General features: G+C 37.1%; 1 protein-coding gene across 6 annotated transcripts in view; it reads right to left on the reverse strand.

The window, feature by feature from the left end:
- NFIA (nuclear factor I A) overlaps positions 1–17,200 on the reverse strand; it is a 374,337-nt gene that overhangs the window by 158,927 nt on the left and 198,210 nt on the right. For all 6 annotated transcript variants that reach the window (XM_045835430.1, XM_045835429.1, XM_045835431.1 and 3 more), the window contains exon 3: positions 13,625–13,690. In XM_045835430.1, coding sequence (XP_045691386.1) covers positions 13,625–13,690 — 66 coding nt within the window. The remainder of the gene's footprint in view (positions 1–13,624; positions 13,691–17,200) is intronic.

Consider the following 17,200-nt stretch of genomic DNA (forward strand, 5'->3'; position numbering starts at 1 on the left):
AAGAGACTAGATCTTCATTGTTCCTAGCACTAGAAGAAATGATAATTATGTAAGGATACAGAAGTGTTAGCTAATGTTACAATGGCAATCATATTTAATATAAAGGCATCAAGTCAACATGTTATATACCTTTATCTTATATAATGTTGTATGTCAAATATATCTCAATTTTGAAGAAAAGACTTTAAACGACTGAGGACAAGATCTATGCACTGACTCACTTAGTCATCCAATCCAAAGAGTATTTGCTGAGGGCCAGACACAGTAGTTGGAACACAACACAAATAGTAGTTTCTGACCTGGAGGAGCATACAGTCTAGAACAGCGCTCTCCTCAGGAAGACGAAGTGGTACTTCCCCTGCCACCCCTCTCTGTTGACCATGGACATGTGCCTCCGCCCTCTTGAACCTCATTTTTCTCATCTACTGCTTAGAATTATGTCAAATTAAGATAACATACCCAAGTGATTTAAAGCATCTAGTTCATAGCACTTCAGTTTTCTTGCCTCTCCTACTGCTGCACAGAAAAAAAATCCACAATGAAAGAGAACTGAACCTACATCTCAAATATTCTACATAATTATGAATGATTAGACTAACCAAACTTTGTTAGAGTCTTATATTCCAAAAGTATTCTTTCCTGGTCAATTTATGGAGAGAAGGGCTGCCTGAGTCTTCTACTTTGAGCTACTTTCTCCACTTACCCCATCCCCCATCAATTCTGCTCAAACAGAATTGAATTCAACAATATTTGTTGAAAGAATGAGTGAAGGGATACATAACAGAGATTATGGGCAGGTCCTGGGCACAACCAGTCTTTACTGGCATGTACGGGCACCTGCTTTTCTCTTCTCCCTCTCCTCCCCTGAGAAGGTTAAAGGCTATTACTAACCACTGGTCTATCGCAGAGGCTTCTGTGTCTTCTGACCAACAAGGACATCTTGTAATATTTTCCTCTCATGGATCCTATTTCTCAAAGTACTTAATTTACCATCTCTATTAAATAATGAATAATTCATCTATCCCCTACCTTTTATTAAATGAATCCAAAACAAAACTGCCACACAGAGTCTCTGTAAGTGTAAGATAACCAATGAGTGCACAAATACAGACTCAAAAGCCAGAGTCTTTAGCCTGTGTAGCTCTATCAGGAAAAAGAAATAATTTCTTTTAGGACTTTTCCTTTGTCCCCCTTCAAGGATCTCTAGTTGGCGACCACTGAAAAGGTGTGTGTTACTGTGAGTTGAGTTTTCCTTACATGTATTTCATAACATTGATTTGCAAATCCAGTGTAACTCAAGGAACATGCATGTTCTGGGCACTGCTACTTTTAGAACTGGCCAGTGCTCTGAAAACAAGGTGCCTCAGTGGCCCCTTTCTACCCTTAAGAATCCAAAGCTACAAGAATGCATTAAATTGAAAAGCTTTCAGTTTGGACAGCACTGGCAGTTTTAAAAGATAAACCTCTCTGTGGAGTTAACATGATCTGTGAATGTGGGACATGCTAGGAGTCAGATATCCTAATGAACTTTGTCTTGCTCACTTGAAATGGAGAATTAACTGATTCTTTTAAATAATTCAGAAATCTAAAATCAAAGGGATGAGGTGCAAATTTCTATTGTACTGCACACAAAAAAATAGGGAATGGAAATAAACATTTTATGTTTTCAATAAAACTACATTCCTTCATCTTTTCCAACTGAAATACTTTCAAAATTATTGGCAATCATAATTGTTTTATGCCATCCAACAAATATAATGGCATCTGGTATAAATACCTTACAACTAATCTCATTTTATACTCTTCATCTCCAGCAGCAAAATCAAATGAAAATTTCATCCATTGTTAAAAAGTATTCATTGTAGAGCCATATACTTATAATATTTGAGAATGCAGACACAGTAGTAAAGAATGCTCATAAGAAAAATAAGAATGTACTTTTTGCCACCAGAATGTAGTTTTTCCAAAAGAATTTAAAACAAGAAAAATGTATGTTCTATATTGCCCTCTAGCATATGGTCCATATCCATAAGGTAATGAGGTGAATAAAAGAGCAGGGTAAAGGGGCCCAAAAATATGGTGATGGAAGGTGACTTCAGGTGGTGGGCATACAATGCAATATACAGATCATGTATCACAGAGATATGCTCTTGAAACCTTTACAACTCCATTAACCAATACCACCCCAGTAAATTTAATGAAATAATAAGACACTCTATTTAGTACTTACTACGAATTGTTACAAGTTCTTGGTGCATGCATGCACACACACACATACATGCATACATACAATATACACAGAAATAGTTCTGCTCATTTGGAAGACAATATTAAGGCTGTGGGTGTCTGAACAAGGCTGAGGCAGATACCTGGGAGGATGAGATAAGGAATAAAGGAAGAGATGACGATCCTAGATGAGAGAACACGGGAAGGAAAAGGAACTAACATTGTTTAAGCTCAAAACAAAACAGCAACAAAAACATGTTTCCTGGGAAGGTGATGACATCCCACCTTATAAATGAGGAAACACAAGTCCAAGAGTTTAAATTACTTGTCCATTTAAACAATTGATAAGAATCAGAGTTTGAATACTATTCTTTCTGTAATACATTGCAATGGTTAAAACATTTAAGTCCTGGAGTTTGTTTGAATACTCTTTCTGCTTTTCTTTAAAAACTCTACTTTCTTGACTATGGGCAAGCTATTTAAATTCTTTGAGCCTCAGTTTCCACATTAGTAAAATGGGCACACCAATAGTACCTATCTCTACCAGGCTGTATTAGGATTAAGTAAAATCATAAATATAGAACTCTTAGCACAGCACCTTGTTGGGGTGGCGATAAAGATGAGTCACTCAGATCACCTGTCACAAGGAACATAACTGCCTGGCAACCCAGCTAACACCCCTCTGGTTCTACCGCCACATCTGTTCCAAGCCCACGTTTTCTCAGCTTCCCAGCTGATGACTAAGTGGGAAGATACTAATGCAGACCCATTCCTATGGGACCAAAAACTTTTATAACAGGTGACTTTGGCTCAAAGACTCTCCATTGGCTTGTACGAAACTTCCTTAGAAGCTTACTGATGTCTAGGCTTCTTCCTACCCTCTCCACCTTTCCTTCCCCCTCTCCTTTCACAGGTTTCAGATTAATACAGACAGTCCTGACTTATGATGGTTCAACTTAACAGGTTTTCGACCTCATGATGAGGCAAAAGCAATACATATTCAGCAGAAACCACATCTCAAATTCTGAATTTTGACCTTGTCCTGGACTGTCGATATGTGGGGTGGCATATGGTGATGCTGGGCAGTAGCAGCAAGCAGGAGCTCCCAGCCAGCCACATGACCACCGGTGTGAACAACGGCTACTCTATCATGTAATCAGCATGTAGATGATTCATTTTAATGATTCTGCTCAACTGTAGGCTAAAGTAAGTGTTCTGAGAACATTTAAAGAAGGCTAGGCTAAGCTGCCATGTTTAGTAGGTTAATTAAATGTATTTTCAACTCGCAATGGGTTTATCAAGACAGAACCCCACCGTAAGCTGAGGGGCATCTGTGTTGCATTCCAAAGCCTCTCCTAGTCCACTTTTCCTCCCTCCCTATAGTTCATAGGTTTTACCCCAATAAATCCCTGCTCATCTAATCACACCAAAGCATATTCTTCTTCAAGGACTCAGACTAAAATACTAGCATACAGAAAGCCCACAATGAATGTGAGCTATTCTCATGATTATCATCACTAAAATCCCTCCTCTTGTAACTACTTGGCTCTGAGGGCCAAAAGTGTTTAATCCCATTTTCCTAAACTGCTTCTCTTGAATCTGTTTTAAAGTAGGAGACTGTGTTTCTGTAACATGTTCACACAAGTGGTGTCATACCTAACAAAATAGTCCTCAATTACAAATGGAAACATGCATTCAGTTTCCCATACAGCACATGAAAACTATAGCACCTTCGATTTTCAAATCTAGCTGAAATGTCTTTTCTCTACTTCACCTTTGAAAGTGGAATTTCCCAGGACTTTATTATTTGACTGATTTTCTACTGTCATCATCTTTCATGAGGCAAACAGTCTGCCAATAACTGGATCTTGTGACAAGGTATACTTCTTTTGCATTTGCTTTGAAGAAGTGACTCACCTACAGTCTCAATGTCTTGCTCAATTAATATCTCACTAATTAAACTTATACACTTACTTGCATAGGTTGAGAGGCTCTCAACTACTGTATTGTACCTATTGACTGTGCCTTACAAGTGGCTCATTGTTCCAAGATAACTGCTGGGCTGGGTACCAGCAGATGCGGCAGGAATGGAATTTAAGCAGTCAAGTCATTCAGACTTTGTGGTACTCTTCCCAGGTTTTATTTTCAGTGGGTTAAATTCCAGTGGTTTGACCCTTTGTGATCAGGGGAATCATCACAGACAAATCAAACCTTTTCATATGCTGCTAACTCTTGCCCACATAACCTCCATGAAAGCGTGTGGAGAATTAGAATGGGCTGCCAGATAAAATATAGGAGTTGGTTTGGATAAACAAGAAATACTTTCTTTGCATAACTACATCCCATGTAATACTAAAAAATGATTCATCATTTATCTGAAATAAATTTAACTTGGCATCTTATTTTTTTATTCGCTAAACCTGGCAACTATTAGGAAGAAAAATCAAGCTTCATGGTAAATGGACTTGGGACCTGGGGGGTTCCAATCTAAATGGTCTCTGTTGTGAGATAAGGGTTCAGTTGAAACCTGACAGATTTAGACCTCCATTAAATGAAAAAGGAATCGTTTGCACAGTGTGTCTGTGAAGTCAAATATCTCATGCAAGTGATGCAGCTTATAGTATATATGCATAAGGGGAAACCTTTGGGGATACTGAAAGATGTCACATGGCAGACCAGAGTCTCATTCTTTGACAATGTTATAAATTAGGCCTTTTCACTTTGCTCACCATGGAACATTAAGTATCTAACACATCACAGGCACTTAGGACACAACTACACTATCAAGAAATGAATGGATTTGGTATGAGCATTCCTCTGTAGAGCACATCATGGCTTGTCAAGGATTTGCCAAGTCCTTTCCTTAGCCTAAGTCCAGCATAATTTGGCTTCCTGCTACCCCCATTTCCAACTGTCCTCTCTTTCATTTATGCCCCTCAACCCACACAAACCCCATTTCCTTTCCTCCAACATGTCTCAAGGCTTCTCCATTTACTGTTTCCAGATTCTAGAACAAAAGTCTCTAATAGCTGCACAGCTCTCTTCTTCATCTTCTCAGGTTGTAGTTCAAAGGTCAACAAATCAGAAAGGCCTTCCCCACTTGGCATCTGACACATAGTTAGTTCACTGTCTGTCCACCCCTACCAGAAGATAAGTGCCATAAGATGAGATATTTTGTCTGTTTTATTCAGTGCAGTGCCTGATTCTTAAAATGCACTAAGTATCTGTTCAATGAATGAATGAATGCAGCCTTTCTCCCTTACTAGATCATGAGGTCTTTAAGAACAGGATGTTGTGGTGATTGTGGGGGAAGGGGGTACAAACGGACTAAATGGTAATGGAAAAAATACAATAAATTAAAAAAAAGAACAGGATGTATGATCCATCTTTGTATTCCTTCAATGCATCTAGAATATAGTCCAAATGTACCCAGCAGATTCTTAATAACTATCTGTTGAATTACGTATGAAAAAATTGAGGTACAAGTCTTTAAATGACTTGGACAACTGACTTTCCCTAAACAGATGCTCAGTGCCAGGCTTGTAATGACAACTGTCCATCGCTAATGTTACCTCTTTCAAAGCTGTAATTTGGCTTCTTGTTCATCTCTGGAGTTTACAAATGCCACTTGCTGAGAAGCTCTCTGGTTGCAAAATGCATACAAAGTTCTATGAAAACCCTAACTTTCCTTCATGGAGAGATTGTTGGAAGCCTATGCCTATTTTGCTGGGCTTCTCCACAACATCCCTTACACTTGCCTCTTTGGATATTCGCCATATGATGCCTGTGGATAAGGCATATTAGACTCCCTACTTCCCTTTGGGATAAAATCAATCATGTATAAAAATCAGCAACTGAGATGGGGCAGAGTAATCTGCAGTAAACACTGCCCCTCCCTCCACCTCTATTTGAGATATCCCAGTGGATTTATTTCCTGAAGGACATGCTAATGCCAAGGGAACAGAGTTGCCTGGAGCTGAGTAAAACCCAAAGAAAAGAAGAGAAAAAAATGAGGAAGCTTTAGGGAGTAAAGATGCCAAAAATCCTTGTGGCCTCATGAATTTTTCTAGCAGACAACTAATCAATCTGGATTATGGACTCCAAATCCCCAAATAAATTATTTATATTACACCCATTTCACCAATATTATCTGCAATTGGATAATTTCTTCCAAAAAATAATACACAAATGTTAAAACAACAAATTCACATTCAAGTGTCAAACCAGAGCTTATTATTGAGGTAAGACAAGCTCACACACTCTGTTCCAGACCCAGGCTAGCCTGGCTGATACTTCACCATGCAGATTTTTAATTGATGGAGAGGGGTGTGAAAGTGACCATTAGAAGTGCACGGCAGGTCCTTCTAAGGACATCTCTGTCAAAGAGTCCTGTCAGAGTCGGTGCAGGCTTAGATCACAGGGAGACAGCAATAGCAGATTGAGCTGCAGCCATACACCAGGTGCACCTCCTACCGTTCTGTGATTTGATGACGGCTCCTCATTTGATCTCTTGTCTGAGCCCAGTTCAAATACTACATGAAGTGTATTGCTTTGTATTTTTAGAATAGAGATCTATGGATAAATTTGCACAATCCCAAATAAATTATAAATAAGCACTTAAAAATGCTTTTCCACATGGACTGTTACATCCAATGAATACTCAAATGGTAAATTTGAGGACCAGAAAGAAACCTGTTTTTTTCTTCTTTGTAACTATTTCTGTGTGAGGGGTTGGAGGCTGGTTGGGGGTCAGTGGTGATATCTGAAGAGAAGATATCTGAAATAGACCACCCAGACAGTGCTTTTTAGAATTTAGAAATCAGGGGAACAGAGTCTAAAACATTCCCTACTTTGGCTACTAGCCAACCACTTAAAGTCTATTCAGCTAGTTATCTCCTCTGTATGTAGACAATAAAATATCCATAATGTGTGAGGTAAAACTACTTTTTTAAAATCACTACAAATTGCCTCCCTATTTTTCAATTGAAAAGGTTCCTTAACTAGAGTGGGTCCTGTGCAAAGCCTGGCACACTCCACAATGCAGGATGCAAGTAGGGGAAGCCCCTAGCCTCACCTGGTACCTCCTCTTTCACAAGGCAAGAATCAAGAATCTCTTTTGTCTGGAGGCATTTCCAAAGAGCCTTTCCAAACAATAATGGGTCACATCTGCTAACAATATTTAAGAAAGCACAAGTCACCTGCTCTCAGATTGACATTTTCAGATCAAACCAAACTCTAGTTCCCTAATTTCTTGAAGAAGAGAGACTAGCTTCATTGCATTGTTAAAAATTCATCAGTCAGATTTTAATTATACTGATCTAGAAATGAGAAGGCATTTAGGTTTTAATGTCTCCTTGAGCTGGGACCTTAATATTTTAGAATATTGATCATTACTGTTATGGCTGCTATTTTGGTGGTCACTCTACTGTATCTGTCCCCGCAGGGTTTTTTGAAAGAACACTGAAGAGAATAACTGTTGCTAGGTAATTGTAAAAGAAAGTCATGGAAATTATGAAATATTGATAAATTGTATGTACAAGTCAGTGATGCTAGAATGCTCCTGTTTTCCCAATGAAATGCAACTGTAAGGCTGCATTGCCTGCAAAATTCCTAAAAATGACTTAACTAAAATGACACATTAATCAAAACAGTTCCTACAACGGGCAGTCCACCTAGTAGTAAGAGATAATTCTTAGAGTTTAGAATTATGGATTTTATTTTGTCTTCCCACTATGTATTAATATTGTAATATAATATTACAATATACTATATATTTGAAGAGATAATGAAAAAAGTTAAAGCAAAAGGCCTACAATTTGTAAAGAGAATATTATCAGATAAAAAGAACATTTATCCAAAAGGCAAACAGAAATTTACAGTTCTTTTATCCCACCCCTAAATTTTAAAGTGAATCCTACAGATAAATCTTAAATCAGGAAGTCAGTAGCCTGGAACTTATTTCATAAATATTTAAATACTCAAAATACAGAAATAAGTTAAATGATAACTAATGAGATATTGACGACTATGGTTTATGAAAAGTACATTCCTTGTTCATCTAGCAACATTTAGCAATGACACTTAAAAATTTAACAATGTAAGATGGGAATGACATAAATGAAGATGGTGAACATGGAAGCTAGATTCAACCACAACTCCAGGGTGATTTTCAAATTGGCAGGTAGAGCTGGAAATTTTCAAAATCTGGGGCAAGCATCATGATTAATGGCCTTCCACTGACTGCAAAGGGTTACTGCCACCAACATATGTGTAACTATCAGTTAAATGAGGGAGGGCAACCATGATTAAATATAAAGAACACAACCTAAATACCAACTTTGATTTTCTGTTATAAATATCACATTTTTAGAACCTCTTAGATTAGTTATTTATATTAATAGGCTGTTCAGGTGAAAAGAGTTAGAAAATAGGAAAAAAACGAAACAAAACATTTGAACACAGCTTCTCTTTCTCTGGCAAGGGAGTCTCACAATTTCTTTCTTTTCTTTGCCTCTTTTTATTTATTTATTTCTTCTAGTTAAGGTGTTTTCACAGTGAGTCACCATGGGAAACGTGCTTTCAGAGCGCCAATGTTGGACTGTGCTATTCCCTCAGACGTTGACTCAATGTAGCCCCACGGCAGTGTGCCTTGAATTAAGTAGGGGCTATCATATGAGCTTTTCCTTCACTAATAACTGACCTGATGCACCACAGAATGAAAGATTTGGGGGACTGTACAGACCCTGTAAATATCAGACACAGATTTCAAATATTCTGTCTCATAAATACTTTTCACAGTAGCCAAATTACAACATGGGAGTTCACCAAGGTGGTTTGGGTAGGTGCTCCAAACTGAAGTCCAACAAATAAGACCTAAAACCTTCAGGAGCTCTTGAAAAGCCAGAAAGGGGGGGTTCAGCAATATTCAAAAGGATTATATAAATGACACCAGTCAGAGCTGAGAATTTAGTCAGGATTGCATTCCCTCTGATAATCTACCATAAGGTAACATGATAGTATTTCATGCACAAGTAACCCTTGAACAACATGGGGGTTAGGGATACTAACTCCCCCATGTAATAAAAAATCTGCATATTACTTTTAATTCCCCCCAAATTAGATGTCCTTCAGTATCTAAAGGCAACTGATTTCAGGATCCCTGTGGACACCAAATTCTACAGATATTCATATTCCCAATATAAAAATGCATATAGTTAGACCGTCATGACTGCACATTCCTAACTGCTGATCACAAACAATACAGGTATTTACTGAAAAAAAAATCTATGTATAAGTGGGCCCATACAGTTCAAACCTGTGTTGTTCAAACCTGTGTTTGATCACATCTGCTCACTGGGGTGGGGTAGAAGCTGAGGTACAACTTGACCTACTGTGTTCATTAGAACCGAAGCCCAGCCTTGGCTTCCTAGCACTATTCATCACATTCGTGTCTGTATGCCCACGTGTCTGTGTACAACCTTACCCCACACCCATATGAGATTCTCAGCTTCTCCAGGGTTTTATTTTTATTTGTTTCTTAAAAACCTCTTGATAAATCATCAGTGGGCACAGACTCAAAAAATATTTGGTGATAATGGCAATATGTTTATCTATTAACCAACTTTGTTAAGTAAATAAATATCTGGTAACTACTAAGTTCAAGGCACAGAGCTATGTGCCATACAAGAGGTTTTAAAAAGGAATTGTCATGAATCCTACTCTTAATCAGATTACAGTTTTCAATAAGATGGATTCCATTTGATTTGAGCCAAGGAAAACCTCAACTAAAATTGAAGACATCTAGGAGGAGTTTCTTCTTGAGGTTCTTCTGAGGGTTCTATAAACTCTGAATTGCTTTTATAGTTCTCAACTCCTGGGAGCTGAACAGAATGTGAGGATCAGCACTAAACAGTGAAACAGATGTGGCACTATGGAGATTATGGACAGACTTAAAAAGATGTATGACTGATGTTTCAGAACAGAGTAGGTATCTACAAAAGACGTCTCTAAGTCTTGGTTTATTTCCGACCATATCTCTCTTCCAATTTCCAGCTCCCAGCTTTTGACCTCTCAAATACGTGTATTTATTACACATCTAACAAACTCTGCCTGGATAGCAGTAATGGTCACCTTTCTTTGAGCCCTTACTATGAACCAGATATAATGCTGTTTCATATGCATATTCTCATTTTGCTACTCACAAGGTAGGCTCCTTTAGTATTCCTATTTTACTGATGAGAAAACTGAGATTGGGGTATTAGCTTATTCAAAGTCACCCAGGCATTATTTCATTTGAGCTCAGGTCTGTTTGACTCTACAGGTAGAGTTCCATCATTTATTAGACCAATTTTGAGTTTCAGAGATTCTGATATTTTATCTTTGGGCTTTAGATAATTCCTTCAAAATTCACATCTAATACTCTAACTGGACAAAGATTTGTATTCTTTTACAGTTGAGTCTTAAGGGAGTACAAAAAAAGAAAGCGAAAATTCCACAGGGGTTAAAAAACAGACTAGTTGGACAAGGAAGAAACAGCTGCATCCACTTTAGGTAAAGTTACATGGCCTAGTTTATGGTTTTGGATGAAACAGCATGTTACCATTTGTCTATTCATTCTCCGTGGTTTACTAGGAAAATACCATTCGTTTCCCATTACCTTTCTCTTCAAGAGCTAGGATAAAAAGAATATTATTTCCCCTTGCATATATACATAAAGAAGCACTAATGAGTTTATTTTATTTGAAGACCAGTGTGTCACTTTTTTATCGATCAAGATTCCAAAAATTCTTAAGAGTTTTGTTGACACATTTATGAGATTTCCCTCTTTAAAAACAAAAATGAAACAAACAAATAAACAAAAACCTTTCAGGAACTCATGTTCAATAACCTGGGGTTATGGAAAGAGAAAGAACTCTCGAACAAAGCAACACCAGGAAGTTATCTAATGCGTATAAATACTTAGCCCTGAAATCCTCAGTTATTTTCCTGTAGGCGCTGTGTCTTTAGGGAAGAGAGAAAATCATTTTGCCCCAATAACTTCATCTGAGATTGACACAAGGCAAACAGGGGAAACTGACTGGGCGGATGTTGCCCTAGTCTCAGCTTCGGTTAGAGTTAGTTATCTAAGACAAAGCAACTTCTACCTCTTCTTCTTTGAAACAAATAGAAATTTGAAACATGGGAACTTATAACTTTCTCTCTGAGATACTGATACTTTCTGTCTTTTAACTCACATGATCCCCCAAAATGGTACCGTGAATCCTTGAGGTGCAATCAAGTAGTTTGGAGTTAAAAGCACACTTGGCTAGTATCACCACACCTTTGGCCGAAAAAAACAGGCTCAATCCCGGTTGCTTTTTGGAATGGAAAGCACACAGTATCGGTATCACAGGCAGCTCCGGGGAGGCCTGCCAGGCCTCTCGAGCTTTCAGTTTGTATTTGCATGTGAACAGCCTGCTGGCCATTTTATGAAGAGGGACAAGTCGCAGGCCAGCGAGGGGGGCACCGGACAAACTGTGCGAGCCACACACCCCTGCAGCCCACAAAAATTTAAAAAGAAAATAAAGTGAATTTCTCTGAACACAACTTCAGGCAGATTTAAATATAATATATGAAAAACAAAACACAACATTGAAAGCACCACCTACAGGTAACGTAGAATACAAAGAAAAAACTAATCTATAAATATTACTCATAAATGTTAACAAAAATAAGATGTAGCTGTTTATGACACTAAAAACAAGCCTTCAGAGGTCTCTCTCTCTCTCTTTTAACGCCTGCTTTGAAAAGACAACTTTCACAGAAAATACCACCAAAATACTAGGATGAGAAGAGGAAGAGCCAGATAGTCCAAATTTAATTATTAGAGCCTGGCAATGTTATAAAGAATTTCCCAGGCTTGGGAAATGAAACAAATCCTGAAAATTAGCGATAGGATATCTAATGTGGTAAGCTCAATTCTCCAACCCACAATAGTGACATAATTCACTTTACTGCTCTATTCCAACAGATCAGACAGAGAGCCAAAAGGGAAAATGTACAGAACAACAAAAGGAAGAGAGACTCAAGGAACGAGACCATTCTAGGTAGATGAAAAACAAATATTGTTCCATTGCACTGAATAGAAAATAATAATAGTAACACTGAACAGCAGCCAACAATTTTAAGGTATAAACTATATGAATCTGTACATATGACTTTATTTCATTCTTCAACAGGTAGGAAATATTATTACCATACTACTTTAAAGGTGTATTTATTATATACATCTGTTCCCTGAGAGCTGAATAATTTACTCAGTGTTACAAAGGTAAGAAATGGGTAGAATTTTAAAGCAGGTCTGCCACCACAGCCTGAGCTTTTAACCACGATGCCATATTCTCCTCACAGGCCCCTCGAGGTCAAGTATTCCCATTAGAGCTTCCAGTTCTATCACTAAGGAAGAGCACTTGAAGCTTTATGAGATGATATCTATGAAACAATACAATATAGTGTTTAAGTACTGCTAGCTCACTTATTGGTTTTTATTGAAACTGATGACTTCACTCAGTCAAAATTTCCAACCTATGACAATCTTTCTCATACTTGGAATGCATATCTCAAATTCAGTATTTTATCAGATACTATTGTATTCATATTTAAGGAATTTATTCTATTTATTCAAAGTTCTATAACAGAAAGTTTATATATTTGTGCAATTGAGGAATTTAATACTGTCATGTAACCTTACTGTTTCATTTTGGACAATTTAAAGCAAAAAACCCTTCAGAGACATAGATCATTTTCTTAAAGCAACTGGCAAAGCATTATATTCTTAAAAGCCTCAAAAATACTTCAGTAATCTTGAATCACTACTAAAGAAGACTGTGAGGCATTTTCCACTTTAAAAGGAACTAAAATAAGCCCTGGCTGGGTGGCTCAGTTGGTTGGAGCATTGTCCCGTACACCAAAAGGTCACGGGTTCGATTCCTGGTCAGAGCACATACCTAGGTTGCAGGTTCAATCCCCGATTGGGGTGCGTATGGGAGGCAACGGATCAATGTTTCTCTCTCACACTGATTTTTCTCTCTAAAAATCAATAAACATATCCTCAGGTGAGAATTTAATAAATACATATAAAAAGAAACTAAAATAAAATGAAAAAGTCATGATTTCTCACTCACACTTTAGAAGATTCTAAGTTAGTAAGTGAATTCCAACTCTAATGGTAATCAACTTTCTTGGAAAATAAAGTTTTCATGAGTACCCAATAGTGTTTGGGGGTGGAGGTGCTGGAGTGATCCAGAGAATTTCTCGAGTCCTCAGTTGTTCCTACTGCGGGCCACCCATAGGGCAGACCCTGAAATCCTTGTTCTCCATTAGCTGCTGGCTAACTGTGGACTCTCAAAGCTAAACTTACCATTTTCTGGCTGGTCCTTAATGTCAGCGTCACTTGGCTGGCTGGGACTTTCAGATTGACTTGAATCTGAAAAACATAAAAATACAGCCAACAATTATAGGGTCTGTGAGGGAAAGTGAATTAGAGGCGCCGGACTTTCTCAAAAGGTTCAGCAATATAAACTAGGAGTGAGATAGTTACAGTGAGAAATAACATGATGAACAAAAAAGAGAAGAAAAGAGAGCGAGGGAGCAGCAGCAGCAGTCCGTGCCCTTAGAGAGGAGTCTCGGTTTTCTTTACACCTCCATTGCATTTGGCTTGTGCCAGATCATAACTTGAAACTCTTCAGAAACCACTCTCTTACAGAGAGACCATTTCCAAACTGCTCTTCTCCATTATTTATACACTGGAGTCTGATAAAGACTTCATCCTTCATTACACACATCTGAAGCTTGATTCAGAACATAATAAAGTGTCAAAACATATTTTGAATCTGGTATATAAAAGCAGCCCAAACAACAGTAACAAGTTCTGTTGATATTTAGCTCTGTATTACAGCAACAGACTATGCAGACTAACACCATTAAATACTAGCGTCCTAATATTCTAGCACATTTACTTGAAGTAACAGGATAAATCAGCGACGGCTTTCTCAAAGGTATGTTTCCCCTACTTTATATTATTTTTCTCTTATACTAATGCATTTGGGAGATTCTTAATGGGGCTTTTAGGTTCTTGTACACCTTTACCAAATTTCATTTATTTTTTATTAAAAAAACAATCATTTTCAAACTGAAAAAATAATTCATTTAATTTAACTTCTAAATGGGATAATTTGTAATAGAATAACAATTTTAAAATGAGATAAAATTAAGTTGGATCAAAAAAATTTCACAGAATTGGGAGAATCAGTGAGGAGGAAAAAAATCAGACAAAATAGGTCAAGGGAAAAATTTTTGATGGAAGGCATTTTCTGAGACTTAAAACAGTAGAAAGTATTATCTAAAAATAAAAATACTTTTCTAGAAAAACTTAAATTATCTGTAGAAAGCCTGAATCCAAACTTTACCTTGACTTTACAGGATTAGAATTAACTGTCTGAAATTTGACCACATTTCAGCAAGAAGTTCAATGCCAGATCAAAAGATCATGACATGTAACTGAATAAATTGGAAATATTACCTCTATTTCAGCAGAGTTAGAGCAGTACCATTCTTTCTTGGATATATTGAAAAAAAAAGAAGTAGCTCTACTAATGACCTTGGGTCAAGAAATGCTAATTTATAACTTAGAAAGTCTCCCTGCTTTTAAGCAAATGAATATTTTAATTATAAGGAAGTACTATAAAGAAAATGTCTATTTTTTAATTTTCAGATAATGTTAACCTGGCGACCATAGCGAAAAATCTATGTTGATTCAAAGGTTCAAAGAGCAAAAAATGTGAAGTGGGAATTTTTATTTAAGTCTGGCGAAGTGGTGGCTTTTATCATCTTGTAACAGTCACCATAGTGAAGAAACAAACAGAAAGCATTACAGGTCGAAAAACTTTAGAGAAATCCTTCAGAATGAACCGCAAACCCCACACTAAAAATTGGAAGTGCAAATTTATGCCGTACCATATTTGAAATTTTAACTTCATAAATTAATATTACTTTTATAGCAAATGATTTAAAAATATGACATGACTACCATTTTTCCTAAGAAAAGATCCTGTAATTTTGCCTTTTAAAATTACAAATGAAATATCTGAGATGTCAGTCAACATGTTTTAGAAGAAAGGCATACACCTTTATTATTTTTATCCTGGAAAATTTTAAACCATTAACACCCAAAATTAAAATGAAAGAAAATATCTAATTTTGTTTTAGGGAAAGTTGAAATCCTTCCTGATCACGTCCCAAAATATATACATATAATCTTGCCAAATAGAATATTTTCTTTGGAGTAATAATAGCAAGCCTAACTTTTCTATACGGTAGCTCAGCCGATGTTCTTCTAGGTGTAATATCTTCACAATTAATTACTTCTTCATAAACAAATGGAAAAACAGTTTTCATCTCAATTAATTTTAATATACAATAGCCAATTGCTTTTCTGATATTTATCCATTAATATGAAGGCCAAAAGGATAATGAGACATAATTTTTTTTAATAATCTCAAGTGGACTTCATTTTTTTCTTTTCCTTTACATTCAGTTTACCACTTATCTTAAGTATATAACATGATTATAGAAAACACAAACAACAACGAAAGATATATTCAAAGAAAGTTTAAAATTCCAAGCCACTGAAAAAGAAACAAACAGCACATGACTGAGCAGCAGCAGAAGGCTCAGAGTGGGTCTGAAAGGGGCCGCAGTGCTCCGGTGAAAGCTCAGATGCAAACACTGGAGGAGGCACCTAGCCAAACTGAAAACGGAATTTAATTTCTCCAGTTTTATTCAAAAGCTGGAGATGCTGTTGCCCTTAGAAGACTGCATACTAAAATACACCATCTTGGTATTTTGGTGTAAAATACACCATCATGGTAAGGAAGAGGCAAAGTCAAAGATCAGCAAGAAAATAGAAATGATTTTAAAACTTTAATAATTATTTTCTACCACGGGCCATTTAATGCCGTCCTTTTCTGAACCTAGGAACAAAACTACCCAGTCCTGGTGCTATTCTATGCTGAGCACACATGGACAGTTTCTCTGCTGCTGCAAAAGGTCACCAATGCTGTTAGGGAGCCATCCAGATGACCAGAATTACAAATTAATTCCTACCCATACATAATTGATACAAATGAAAGATCTTTTCCTTCAGCATTTGCATTCAAACACGATCATGAAGGTTAACAATTAATTTACTCCTCTTTTTTTATACTTGGTGGTGGCCTGTCAGCAGCCAAGGTAACTTTATGTCTTGCTTTTATGGACAATTATCACATGATTAGATGATTCCTACCACCTGAAATAATTACAGCCCCCTCCACCAAAACAAACCTGACTGCACTGAGTCGGAAGCCATCTTAGATCTGGCAGTGACTTTTCTCTGGTTCTCTATTTGAAAACCAGGTGATTTGTATATTACAGTGAAGAGAATATTATTTAAAGTGTGTTTAAACGATGGAGATGGAAATGCTATTGTGAGGAAGTCCATTAGGGTTATCAATTTTTTTCCCATCTAGGGATTTGCTTTTTGTTTAAGAAATCTTAGACTTCAACATAACCTTGAAAAGCAATATTTCTTTTAGTTTTTAAAAAATTTATGAGCAGAAATTTAAACCTAAAATAGACTGAGTTTGCATACTGGAGGCTGGGTTGAGACCTCTTAATTGAACACCAGTAGCCATCTATCTATGCATTTTTATGGCGCCTAGAGCTATAACTTTGGAGTACTCAGGCAAAGATATTTCACTATCAATATAATCACTGGGGAACGGAATAAAATAAATCCTAATGCCTACATATTAGGCTCTACTTCCACGAGTTTGTGCAAAGCTAGAACAGAAACCTCGTTCCACATTTGCTGCTTAAGCACATACATAGTTCCCCCAACCTCAGTTCAGCTTCCCTCAGCATGAAACCTCAGGGAATATTCCTTCTGGGAAGCCAA

This window comes from Phyllostomus hastatus, unplaced genomic scaffold (genome assembly GCF_019186645.2).
Source record: "Phyllostomus hastatus isolate PE091 unplaced genomic scaffold, TTU_PhHast_1.1 phas_contig_209, whole genome shotgun sequence".
Classification (NCBI taxonomy): Eukaryota; Metazoa; Chordata; class Mammalia; order Chiroptera; family Phyllostomidae; genus Phyllostomus; species Phyllostomus hastatus.